The sequence below is a fragment of the Acartia tonsa genome, chromosome 5 (assembly GCF_053477335.1).
Source record: "Acartia tonsa isolate MP-2025a chromosome 5, ASM5347733v1, whole genome shotgun sequence".
In the NCBI taxonomy this organism is placed as follows: domain Eukaryota; kingdom Metazoa; phylum Arthropoda; class Copepoda; order Calanoida; family Acartiidae; genus Acartia; species Acartia tonsa.
The window spans coordinates 2,256,978-2,271,223 of record NC_137264.1 but is presented as its reverse complement, the minus strand read 5'-3'; the positions used below and the strand labels follow the sequence as shown (position 1 = coordinate 2,271,223).

The 14,246-nt window shown below is 30.6% G+C and overlaps 1 protein-coding gene across 6 annotated transcripts in view; it reads right to left on the bottom strand.

The window, feature by feature from the left end:
- The window catches only part of KrT95D (phosphofurin acidic cluster sorting protein KrT95D), a 64,152-nt gene extending 54,649 nt beyond the window's left edge, over positions 1-9,503 (bottom strand). For 2 of the 6 annotated variants that reach the window (XR_013879367.1, XM_080159821.1), the window contains exon 1: positions 962-1,114. Coding sequence is in view for 2 of the 6 variants with exons in the window: in XM_080159821.1 (XP_080015947.1) it covers positions 962-1,002 (41 nt within the window). In the remaining 4 variants the exon portion in view is untranslated. Of the gene's footprint in view, positions 1-961; positions 1,115-9,353 lie in introns of those variants that run through there. The other 4 variants (XR_013879366.1, XM_080159820.1, XM_080159822.1 and 1 more) reach the window with 2 other exon arrangements.
- Between the last annotated feature and the right edge of the window lie 4,743 nt (positions 9,504-14,246).

Sequence of the window (14,246 nt, the reverse complement as noted above, 5' to 3'; positions counted from 1 at the left end):
CAAATATATGCAATTCAAAGTTTTAATGCATTTCGTGCAACTACCCCTTTAAAATATCTAAAAATTCAAATTTTCTGTTGCTTCTAAAAAAACTTTTCAGTTACCTTAATCAATATCATGGAAGCTGCAAAAAATGACCGAAAAATGATTTTATTTTGAAGGTTAAATAGGATAATTATTTATTAAATAATAAATTAATTACTAGTACAAGCTCAAAAAGGAACGTATATTCTTAAACTTCAATCATATAAGCAACATTTGTATATATTCCTTTAAAGGGAGAAGTAGTTTGTGCTTGTATTGCGTAAAATCCGAGAGTTAGCTTTAGTCGAAAGTGATTATTAAGTCTAATTGTTATTAAATATGCGTTTAATTATACTATGCATTTTGTCAATGACTTAATAACTTTCGACTGAAGCTAACTCACGGATTTTACGCAATACAAGCACAAATTACTTCTCTCTTTATCATGAATTGAGGAGAAATTTGAATGGAAATCACACTTGATGCCCTGATAATTCCTCTTTATTGAATACCACTATTTTCTTAATTTTAAGACATATTTTCGGAGAGAGAGAAAGGGGACAATGGGCTGTTTATTACACTAGTCCCAAAAGTTTATAATAACGCTTTCTTATTTGTTGGCTTAACAACTTTGGGAACTCGATATTATACGTCCTCCATGTACAAACATTATTAAATATTAGTTTTTTTTTCTTTTTCAAATGTATACCTTTTGCGTTGATGCAGTTTAGCTAAGAATTATCAACAAAGGAAGTTAGTTTTAAAAGTACATAGTGGTTATAAATTATACCTATCATACTATAATGTCTTGTTAAACTCTCAAAAATTTGGTCTATTTACATTTCTCATTATAAATATATATGACATAGGTAAAATTTCAAAGATTTTTAAAAAAAACATTATTTGCGGATTTTTCAAAGTTTTCATAAAAATGTACCTATTGATTTTCATTCTGGAGGTGGGGAACCAGACAATCATTTAACTATTTAATTCATTTATTCACTATCAATTATTAATATCAAATTCATGTTTTCACTAGCAACCATCAAGAATTGGAATTCTTGAACTAAATACTACAAAAACTCGAGTTTCTTTCATAGTATTCATTTTTTAACTGAAAAGTTTTTTAAAACATAAAATATATATTTTTTCCATTGCTACGATGATACCTTTAGTCCCTTTCATACATTCATAAATATTTTGAAATTCAGCTAATTCTAGTTTAAAATTAATTCAATATTAATGGTTAGAAAAGGTATTTCTGAATTTTAATTAGGTAAAGGGAAAGACATCAAATTAAAACGCAAAATAACGAGGAGTATTTCAGTTTATGCTATAAATGGGTTGTTTTCTTATAGAGTAAAATTATATTTATAACAGAAATATTCTATATCTAAAATAAAAGATTTTGCTAATAAAAAGCAACATAAGTAAAAAAGTAAAAAGGCCGAAAAATGTTCCAGTGACATTGTTCAAATATATAGAACAAAGAAAAATACAGAAAAAAAAGCAAGAATATGTTAACACAACTTTTGTCCTCCTTACGAAGAGCCACCCTATAAAAAGGAGGGGTGTCATCCCCTAAAAAGTAGGAGATGGGCCACCAAGCGCTACTAAGGAACTGAAAAGTACTGATTAGGTAGTAAGTCCATACACAAGAAAAAATAAAGCTATAGGTATTATCCCTTTAATCCCTGGAAAAAGCCTAAATGTATTAAATTACAATTATTTTCTTGTCCCACCACAAAATACAGTTTGTCAATTATAATTAAAATTGAAAAAAATGTCCTTGTAAAATAAAATAGAATTTACACAAATTCCATCTGTTCAATTCAGCCAAAGATTTTAGGTTTTTTCATGTTAGTTGACCCAAGATATTAAGTCGCCTTGTCATACTAGAGAAGTTAAAGTACTACTAACTCCAGCTTTTTGCACTGATAACTGTTAAAATAGAAAGAATGCCTTAGCTAAAAACAGGTACAACTCATTACAGTTACGACATCAAGTTAAGGGTTGTGCAATCAAAGAAATGGTTATCTGCGATAATTGGGATGTTAGTTATTTAGTATTTACGTTGTTATCAACAATTCCAAGAATAATATCCCCGCGTCCGCACCCCCCCCCCCCCCCCCTCCCCACTCCCAATCCTTGAACGTCCTTGCTCTTTATATAAAACTAGCGGCTTCGCCCCTAGCCTCTAGGGGCTTTGACCCAAGAGGTGATAAAAAATTTTTTTTGGCGAAATTCGTAAAAGGACCAAGGAAATCTTCAGACAAAAAAAATGGAGGGGGGGATTTTTGTTTTTTGGGGGGATTGGGGGTGTCCCACCCCCCAAGGAAATAGCCTAAAACCACCACAGGACCAGTAGGTATATTCCCTGAAGAGTAGAATCCAATCGGTTCAGTGGTTACAGAGATCATAAGGGACGGACAGACAAACAGACGGACGGACAGACATCATTCTACTTTGTATTAAAGATTAATTCCAAACATTATTTCTAGGGTCTAAATTTTCATTTTATAAGTCATAATTAGATACAAGAATGATTCAGCTTAATATTCTTTTTTATAAAATTGATAAAGTTTTATAAAAATGGCGCAAAACTGTTTTGGCCGCATCAGGAAAAAGGAAGAAGAAAAGAATAAATAGTTGGGTAATAAAATGTTTGCACCAAGTATATAACATTGCCAGGGATTTGGGATAATTAAAGAGCATCAGAAAATCTAAAGGTATTTGGAATCTTAAACTAAACCAACTTCATAAAAAAATACATTTTAAATGGGGAGGCTGATGTGCGGATCGTTTTACTTTTGGTTTTAATAAGTGGCACATCCGCCTCCCCCCTTTAAAATGAAAGTGCAGGGGTTAAAGGATAGTATACAGGGAAGGATTTTTAGGCTGTTAATTACACTAGTTCCATAAGTTTTATAATAACGTTTTCTTATTTGTTGGCTTAGCAACTTTGGGGACTTTAATAGTATTTTAATTATTTGATTTATCAAGTTTAGTGTCCAACTGTTTCAACCACCAACTAAAATCTACAGTAGGGGTAATTCAGTGTGTCATCATTGTAGATGTACATCAATTTATTGGCCATTGGCTTATCCTTTTAGATCCCTGATATATCACACACCAGAAAATCTAATTTAAATAATTTCTGTTATATATCTTCTCCTATAATTTCAAGCTTATCCAAATTGAATTTGGGAGGAATATTTTTAATCATTGATTGTCCTATGCCTGTTTCTCTGGCATTGTTGAAGGAAAGCATGCAGAATTGGTCTTATCAGTGACGAACACAAATATTGCAAAATATTATATATTATACCAGTGTTTCGGAGCCGGGAGCCGTGGAGCCGCCATATTTTGCTGGAGCCGAAGCTGGAGCCGTATTTTCGTTAAAAAACGGCTACGGCTCCGGACTAGATAAATAAAGAGATTTTTTATAAATTATAATTGGGTAACTCTGTTTTTTCATGTGCAAATGCCCCTTTTAAGTTTTTCAAGTCCATTTTTTATCAAAAATTGAACTTTTTAAACCTTCAAAAGTCATAAATAAAAAATATTTTTTTTTTTATGGGGAAAAAATATATGTCGAGTTTTTATTAATTTTAGGTTGGAGCCGGAGCCGGAGTCGGAGCCGCACCAAAATCAAACGGCTCCGAAACACTGATTATACATTAGGGGACTTCAGGATTGGGTCAGAATCGAGTATCATAACATAATTTAACATTCCCAGTACAATATGAAAGACATTGCCATTCATAAGTCCTCTATAAACTTACATCTTTTATGTTATATCTCAATTCAACCCACATGTATCTTAAAAATTAACGTCATGGCCTTTGAGGGAAGGAATCCTTGACATAGAGCCTTGATTTTGAAAGTTTTTTTGATCAGGGTTAGTATTCAAAATTTGCATCCTACCCAATCCTGTGGTCCTCTAATATATACATAAATATATAATAAAAGCCTAAGGTGCTCAAAAATCTTTAATATTAAGTAAAACCGAAAGTCAGTATGTCTGCCAGTCTGAAGATCTCGGTAACCGCTGAACTGCTTGGGCTCTGTTTGGGGAGGGGAAGGAGGGTTGGTGGAGTTAAAATGACACAAATGACAAATTAATTTTTATTTCAAAATATAAAAATCAAAAGCTTTTAACATTGGAAGGGTACTATTCTAGATAGCTTATTTTGTTTTTAACAAACGTCTTGTGTTTTTGCTTTTATTTAAAAATTAAGTCAACAGATTCGATTTTAATTTCTTATGTTTTTGCACACCCGGCAATATATAAATGCGCTGCAAAAATTCAGAATTGCAAATTTAAGGCACATATATGCATATTCATATTTATATTCCTCCCTTCAACTCTTACAGATAGGGACACACATAATATAATAAATAGAAAAGTTTTCTAAAGTTTTTCAACTAAGAATCAATTTAATTGAGATGCCATTCTATATTGTCTAAATATTACAAAGATGTGAAAACGTCACTCTTACCCCTTTACACCAATAAACAAATATTATGTAATCTTAGACAATCTTATTCTAATATTAAAAAGAAATGATTTTTCTATTCCATTTCCAAAATCCATGACGACCCTTCCATATGTGCCCTTTTTTCTCCTTAATGTCAACTTTTAATCATTTCAAACGTTTTTTTTCTTTCATATTAAAAATGATTTAAAGAAACAGCTCTTATACAATTAAAGAATATTTCCAAGAAAGACATTTTCTTATAAATAAAAAATAAATGCACAAAAAGACAGTGTCTGTTGTAGACTTTAAATTGAAGTTTTGTTTATTTAAACAACTGGATGTATGTATCTTATCAATTTTATAATTGACAATTTAATTGAATACCTATGTATTAGTGATATCTTTTTTTTTCCAAAAAAAACTTAAATAATATGTAGTATGATTTTGAGTTTAAGGCGTAAAACCTGCAATTTTAATGAATTAAGAAGACAATCAAGACATCTAATAATTAACTTTCCAGAAATCATGAAAAAAATTCAATAATTCATCTGGTATTTTTTTTTTACACCAAGAAAGATCTTATCCAATGTTATTGCATCCAATATAACTGGTATGTCGCAGTGTATGATGCATCATATTTTCTGGGTTTTACAGGCTTTTTGTGTTATATAAAATAACATCACAATAATGTACCATGCCAGGCAGAATTAACAGTGATATTAAGTTATGAAATGACTATCAAAATGGCCTATTATATTATATACTGCAACAAAATTAAAACTTTTAAAAACTTATCATTTTGCAAATTCATATATACATTATACTAAATAGTTGCGGCTTATTTTTGACGAAAGGGGGGAGGAGGGGTTGTTATTGTAGATATCGTAAATCAAGGGGGAAATTATTAAGTATTCATGTTTTATTTTTTTATACTCCGTAAAGCATTTGATGGCAAGAATGGTTTAAAAATAGGTATATGAATGTTTTTTTATTATGACTTCAACCTAGGTAGCTATAAAGGAATTTTAACTCAATAAGATATTTAAATTTGTTCTTAAATAAATGAATAAAAATCTACTTTGCCCTTCAAGTAATAAATATAAGATAACTTAATCAAACTGTAATATTATTAAAATATTATTAAAAAAAACAATTTCGGGAAAGAGAAAGACAAGTGAATCGAACAGCGGAAAAAGATTTTCTCGTATTCATTCGAATCCGGTGGATAGGAACCGGTTCTTATCCATACGAAAAAACTATGTCTAGCATCGTATTATATACAGCTTTCTACGAATATAAAAATATACAATCATAAGATTAAAACCAGTTTTTTTAGCCAGTGCCTTCAGCACCTCGGGGATAAAAAAACTGGTTTTAATCTTATAATTGTAAATTCTATATCCGCGGAAAGCTTTTTATAATACGATGCGAGAAATAACTATTTTAATTTAACTAGACTGAACGTATAGTGAAAAAAACTGTTAAGCTGTAATTCTATCTTTAATTGCAGACAAGGCTTGGTAACTTGATTAATAAAATGGATAGACTAAAGCACAGGTTATGGTGTAAGTGATAGAGTAAATGCGCTTAAACCATAACCTATGATATTTTCTGTATTTATTTTTTTTCCAACACAATAAATATAACTTCCTAAATTAAAAAAAATAAGTCTTTTTATTTATGTTTGTCCTAAAAAGCTTTTTACAAACATTCTAAGATTCTTGGAGATTGTACCTGCGAGTTCAGAGAAATATTGAAAAAATTGGTACATTCCCTTGAAGTGTCGATTGTGCATTGTGAACCCCCCCCCCCCCCCCCACCTAATTAGTTTTTAAATACATTGAAAATGGGTTGGAAAATAGAGAAGAAAAAAAATAACACCACCCTTTTTTTCAATTTGATTCATTAAAACAAGGGGGGGGGGGGATTCAGTGCTCGTTAGGCCCTTTGAGGTAAAGCACCAATTTAAATATATTAATGGGTCCTATGGAAAGGTTTTCTGTCGGAATAGGAAATAAAATGAAATAAAAACAAAACAGCATTTTAGCTAGGCGAAAAAAAAGGTTTTTATAAAAAGATTTTCTGTATAAGGTGGCTCGACTTAAGACATTCCTTTAATGCTTTAGACCTCTCCATGCTTGTCACTTAAATATTTCAAATATTTTGAAAAAGTTTCATAAACTTCAATATACATACATCAACATTTCTTTTGCGTAAGTTAATATTTATGAATCACTAGTTTTTATCCAAAATGAACTGGACACGATAAATAAACAAACACGGTATCATTTCACAAGTAAAACATAATTACTACAAATTCAGACTTCATTCAATTTGGGACATTAATAATTGAATTGTGTAAATAAAAAAAAAGGAAAGCCTGAGTAATAGAAGTCAGCCTTCTGCATTTTAAAACAGTTCAATAATATTGTGTATATTCATTATTTTGCACACACATACACACACTAGTTTCAATTTAAGTTGAAAGTATGGGTGGGGGAAGGGGGGAGGCTAGGCAGACTCGAATATGTCTGTAAATTTCAAGGCCTATATATATTGGCCTGGGCCTTGTCCCAGTGACTGCCGAGTATTGACTAGCCATATTAGGAATAGACACAGCACACACACACACAGACCCACACAGCGAGCTAGTCAGCAGCGGTCAGAGCATTTTAAAAGGGGAGTGAGAGATGGGGTGGGGGGGGGGGGTAAAAACCTACTAAAAAGCTTTATGTTAATAAAAAAGTTTCAATAATTGAATAAATCTAAGGTTTTTAATTTTATTACTGTCTTAAATTTTTGGACCATTTTTTATTTTATGTAAATATACAATCAAGAAGGGGGAGGGGGGAAGGGTGAAAAAGAGTATTCTTAAAAATTTGGAAAAGACAAGAAGAGAATTTAGAGAGAAATGTGTAATATAAACAAAGAGATGGGGAGAAAAAAAGAGGCAAGTATTGAGGCTTAAATAGGCCCAGTAGTGTTATAACAAAACAACTTGTAATAAATGATTTTTTTCGAACATGAATATGACACATTTGACGTTTACATATTCACAGCTTTGACTTCAATAAAAATCTTTAATTTAATTTTTAATAAATTAATATAATCTAAAATTTTAATTTTTCCGCTAAATCGTGTAAATACTAGGCCCGGCGCTTATTCCTATAAAAAAAAACACCTTTCAGCTACAAAGATTTTTGCTGTTTCTATAAATATAAGTACTGTGTCAAAATGAATTACATTATGTTATTTTGTTGTAAATCTACTGTAACTTATTCTCTTTAGAAACCTCTATTATAGGTATTATATTAAGTTTAGGCCTTAACATTCCTTAGGTTAAATCAACACGTTCTCTTTTTCTAATACTACAACTACTCAATAATGCAGTATTTACGCTTTTTTGCGTAGCACAAGCTTAGGCTAGTGTATGACCGTCAGATTTATTGCGTGTTTGTAAAGCCAAGAAAGGCTCTAAGGACTTAACGCTATGCTACGTATGGACAAAAGTATGAAAGATGTTTAAAATCAGTTTAATTACATCTATAAAAGAGTTAAGACTCTAGGGGCTAGGTGTCGCTTCGGGTACTAGACCTCCACGCACCTTGAAACATACATGCAATACTTATGATTGCGTTGTAAAGCGTCCATTCACCCATCAGACAACCAACTCTCTGAGATGCACGACCTTTGTCTGAGAAGTCCCAACTGTGCATGGTAGCGAGTTGCATTAATTACATCTATAACCATTATGAATAAAACAGTTATTAAACACCACAAAATTATATTATCATCATTGACACACACATTGTAATATTAAAGTAAATAATGATCTTTAAACAAATAAACAAACTTTAAATTCAAGTTTCAAAACGCCTTAGTAACAATCAAAATATTAAAAATATAGGTAACGTCTTTTTAAAAAAGAAACACTACGCGGTCTAAAATGTTTGTTCTTGTTGAGATTAGTACCTTTCCTTATGTTAAGAATAAGATCAGTGCCTTTCTTCATGTTAGAATCTTCCTAACGATTCTAAACCTTCCAAACGGATTCCTGTAACGATAACGAATAATTTGGGAAGCCCAGCAACACAAAGGCTGATATTTTACTCAGCTTATAAACTTATTATTTGCCTACTTCAAATTTTTACCTGGCTATGCCCAAGACGATACGATTGTGTATAAAGCCTTATAGTAAGTATTTATCAATATAAATTGTCTTATTATTTTATACTCGATGAGATCTTGCAAATAATCGTTTGTCTGATATCTTGAGCTTCGCTCTAACGTACGTTGTTATCCTTGTTTAAAACTAATATGCTATAAACTGGAAAAATCTTGCTATATTTCGTCTAATTTTCGAACTATTAGGTATTACTAAATGAAAAACCTACCCAAAGTGACTTTAAATGCGTTAGAATACAAATTTTTTTTTACTAAATGTATCAAAACAAGGAGAATTATATCCATAGGATGCGAAGCATAAAGAGCCTTAACACAATTTTAATGCAAAATGAAATTAACAATAAGATTATCTAACTTTCAAAATATCAGACTAAGTTTAAGCATATATTTAACAGGTATCTTCCATAAATGACTAAATACTGTAACTAAATAAGGCATTATTTTAGATGCTTAATCTTATTTAATTTTACACACAATCTAAGATTCCTAAACCCAGCCTTAAACACAAAGAAACTCCATGTCCTAAGATTAAAGAACGTAATAAGAATGGATAAAGAACCACTGCTATTGAAAACCAAATATATTTTTTGTCATTCAATTGTTTGAAATCATTTGCTATATTAAACCTAAATTCTAGCTTATTAATTCTAAATTGTGGCTTACCTTTCTATAAGCTAAACCTCTGTTTAACTTTCTAGGTCTGTGTTTCTAACTGGATTCTAACATTATGAGAACATTTTATATCTGCAAAATAATCAAATAACTCTCAAGGTATTTATTTACCCGCAACCGTGGTTTAACACGTGGCGCATCCGCTCGTCGTGGGGGAGTTCAACTCTCGGAACATTGCGTCATAACTAAAATAATAACGTTAAAATAGTTTCTACTGCTGCTATGTTAGATGCGCGACATTAATAGACTACGTATGGGGGAATGCCTTGGCCAAAAATAGGCGAAACTCAATACCATTCACAGTTAGGACTTTCAGACTATTGTCGTGCAATCAAATAGTTGGTTGTCTATTGAGTTTTAATTAACCTTATACCCCGGGTGTTTGGACAGAAGTGGAGAGATTTGGCTCCCCTTAGTTTTTGAACCAAAGTCGCAGCATCGCCCGCATGAGGTAATTGATAGGTAGGTGTAAATTTAAATTAAAAATATGTATCTTAAAGGGATATTACATGATATAAATGGCGCGGTTGCTGCAGAAATACATAGACGCAACGGCAAATTAGCTATCAAACTGCTGCGAATATGTCTTATTTCAGTGTTGTTGGTCCACTTCAATTTTAGTGGCTCCGATTCCGGCGGCGACCTCTGAGAAAAGTATACTACCTAAAATTAATAAAACTCAAGTAAAACTTAGTTGGAAATTTTTTAAAGTCCATTTTTTACTTTTGAAGGTGCTAAAGTAAAATTTTTGAGGGTTTCCAAATAATATTATAAAATTTGAACTTTAAGTTTAATCAAAGTACATATATCTTTTACTTTTTGTTATTTTTTAGCTACTCTCTGATCCAGGCTTCCAGAAGTGGACCCGGCTCCGGCCAAATATGGTGGATCTGGGCGCTCCGGCTTTGACTCCACAACACTGGCTTATTTATTGCTCTAAATGTAACAAAAATTTCGTCATCACATTAAACTCAATTGAAAATGAATATCTATAAATCAAAAAGAATTATTACTCCTAATCCCAAGGAAAATTTCCAATAAAATATGTAAGTGTATTTCATATTTGAATATTTAAATTTTTAAAAATAATTTTACAATACAAAATATTCTTTTCAATTTCCTAAAAAAAAATATTAATAAAAGGAATTTTAATTTTAACGTCAATAAAATGTATAAATAGGTATCAATTAACTTATTATCATTTTTATAAAGATAAATTAAATTTTTGCGTAACCAAAGAACTGAATTAGATGGTTAAAAATAAAATATTGTATAAATTTTTTTCTTTTAATGCGCAATAAAAAAAGAATGTAGAAAAAAGGATTTTTGTAGGAAAAAAACAAGGATGACAAAATAAACAATATTAAAGCTCAACAACATATACATAAGGTTTGATAAGGAAACACATTTTCACCAATGTATCATCCTAAAGAAACAAAACAAGTTTTTAATGATTATAGAAACTTTAAAGTACCTAATGAATTTGGAGTTGATTCGGTTATCTCTAGTTTAAATCTAACTGCTACAGGAATAATAATGCAAATTTTGAAAACGATATAGGATGATTCCAATAAACCCAATAATGATTTAATCTAACTGTTACGTACGGTTGCTTGACCGTATGAACGGACCAACCCCCGATGTATGAAAGCCTTTAGTCTTAAAATAAAATAGTTAAATATGTCTTTATCAATGAAATTATCAAAAATAAAGATCATGTAAATAACTCGTGATAAGAAAGAACGTAATTATAAACTCATCAGGATAGATACACCCAACAAAATAATGATATCTTTTTTTGCATAGCAAAACTATTCAAATGATTTATTAGCAAGGAAGACGTCAAACTGGAAGATTGGAAATTTTTGTGGGTAGGGTAATATTTTTTCCCCATGTCAAGTGGATTCGACCAGCCCAAATCTATAATCATGATCACAGTGTTATTGTTTAATAATCCACTTTATACTAAAAAATTTACACATTGTGTTTTGCGTTAGGTCCTGCCACTAGGCAACATATTTGATATTTCTTGTGTATTAAAATAAATAAAATAAAATAAAACTATATAAACAATATACCTATGTTAATATTCGTATCATATAATTGTGTTTAAATATGTTGACTGAAATAAATATTTTGAATCTTATTATTAAAAAGAAAAGTAAAACAAACTTTTTCAGGTAGTTGGAGATTTTTTATTTTTTTGGGGGGGGGTAAAATGAAAAATTCGTTGGAGGGGGGGGTAATCTAACTTTACCCCCCCCCCCTGGACGTCTCTGGGCGGTGGTACCCTCTGAAAGAGTTACCTAAAACGGTAGAGCAGTGCAATTATGACAGCTGTCCCAATTTAACAAGAACGAACACATTCACATCTCTCTCTGAAACAATAATGAACTTTGATATTGATATATGATTTAGCCCAGAATCAGTTTTACTTTCTGCAATAGAAAAAGCCCCATAAACAAATAAAGTTTAAATAATGATTTAACAACAACATAACAAATAATAAATATATTTTAATTCAACATTTGGTATTGGTTTAACAAGGATGTATGTCTTCATAGCTTCTCCTTCCCTACATTTGATATGGGTCTATGGTGCTCCAACAGTTTGGTATAGGTAAATTCCTAAAACATAACAAATCATAATTTGTCACACCCTCCCCCAAAAAACATTGTGTTTTTTTTAATAAAAGTATTGTCTAATTTAACCCACTTAGCACTGTCAGAAATTATTCATCACTAGGTATCCTATATGATTTTCTTCATTGACGTAGGGAGTTTTGTAGCGGGAAAAAAAATTCATGGTTTATCCCTTACAACTGTTTTTTTTTTTTCAAAGTAGTTTTGAAATATTTATTTATTAAGACATATTCATAAGGTCATTATTTCGACTGCAAAAATTTAAATTCAGATAACATAGCTGCCAAACGGCTTGCAGCAAAGTTTCAGTAAATCAATAGAACCGGAAGGTCTATAAAAATGAGAAAAACTTAATTTATTACGGATTGCAAGAATTGCGTTATATTAAAATATACGCAAATTTTTCTACGCGAGTTTCTGTGTGCTATTCGCTTCAGGGACGTCCAAGAGAGGTGCGGGGATGATTACAACTCCGGCCCCATAAATAATAATAATAATATTTGAAAATTCCATAGGTAGTAAAAATATCAAAACGCGCGCATATGATATCATAGAAAATGTTGAAATTTAATTAATTTCGTTTGATTATAGATGAAAAATGTGATAATATGGAAAAGTATTTAATTATAGTTAATTAAGGGAAAATGTTATTAATAATCACATAATTTAGAGAAAATAAAAATTTATATCAACTAATACCAAAGAAAATTGCATAAAATTACATTACGAAAACGTTTACAATTAATAACATTTAGAAAATATTATTTAAATTAAAGTTTAAATTTGACCTCTTAATAAAAATAATTGAATCGTGTAAATAAATTAAAATTGACCCCACCCTAATTTCACAACGTAGAAAGCTCTCTCCACATAAAAATTTCACTTTTTAACAAAATGTATAAATTAATCACATTTACTAAATAAACAATAAGAATTAATAATTGTCACTAGATAAGCCTTAATGAGTAATACTTCACTTTTTTTTATTTTTTTTATTAATAAGATGTTATGTATTTATAATCACGGAATTGAGAGAAAAATAATCACTAACAGGGTGGCCGCATTTTTATTAATAAACGAAAATATAAATTATTTGTGCTAATTTAAAAAAAATACCGTCAATAAAAATTTGAATTTTGTTTGTTTTTCAGTAAAAATAAATTTAAAATTTCATTTTTTTAGTTTTAGTAATGTGCACAAGTATTAGAATGATCAATGACGCAAAAAGAAAATATCCGGCGCCTCTGTTACCCAGGGAAAAGGTTTGGTTTGGCCTACTCGGTGTTTTGTGTACACCCTTCTCAACAGACTTGCGCATTATAGCTTTTATTATTTGGGATAAGGATTTTTGAGCAATGATAATCTAACGCATATAATTTTATGATAAGAGGAAAATAAAGGTATTGAGCTTTATGGACGATTTTAAAAGTGAAGCTTTTCTATTATTAGGGTCGGTCCGTCCGTAACGGTTTGCTCTTTTCGTTAATTAAAATAATTAGGTTAGAATTATCATATCGATATCAAACTTTGCATGCTGATTCCAATAACAGTTAGGTACGACTTAGAAAGAGAAGCAGCTCTATAATCATTTAAAACAAGCTATTTTTTTGGCTTTTTAACAAATTTTTGTATGTTAAAATTATCCCATTCATCTGATTTTTGGATTACAAGGTACAATATCATAAGCGAAGCATCTCTGTAATGAAGTCCTAAAAATGTAAGTATGTCCTTAAACAGTATCATGTATTTAAATAGTTTTGCAAAAAATTTACTTACAATTATGTTTAGACTTATGCATTAATATTCTGTTTATTCAGTTCTGACACTCTACAAATGTTTACAAGTGTTAATGTTTATTTTTCCTTCCATTTCAGAGCTTTGCTTTTATGGATGTTGTCATCCTTGTTATAAAAAAAATAATCATTTTAATGAACTATTACAAGAAAAAAATTTAAAAGAAGAAAACACTGCTTTGTAAAAAAAGGTAGCGCCTGTAATGGAATCCTGGGTACTGTTTTTGTGGTAACCGCCTCGGTTTAATGGCCGTTACCCAAGTTCAAATGACTACGGCAGTGCGGACAGACGTGGACACGTATAATTATAGAGAAGCTGGGCTTCTCTAGCTATCACCAAATAACAAACAGAATCTATTCAGATGTTACTTTATTCAGAGTCTAAAGGTTACTGATTTATAATACAACAAATAATAAATACACAGATTGGAATAATTAATACTAAATCA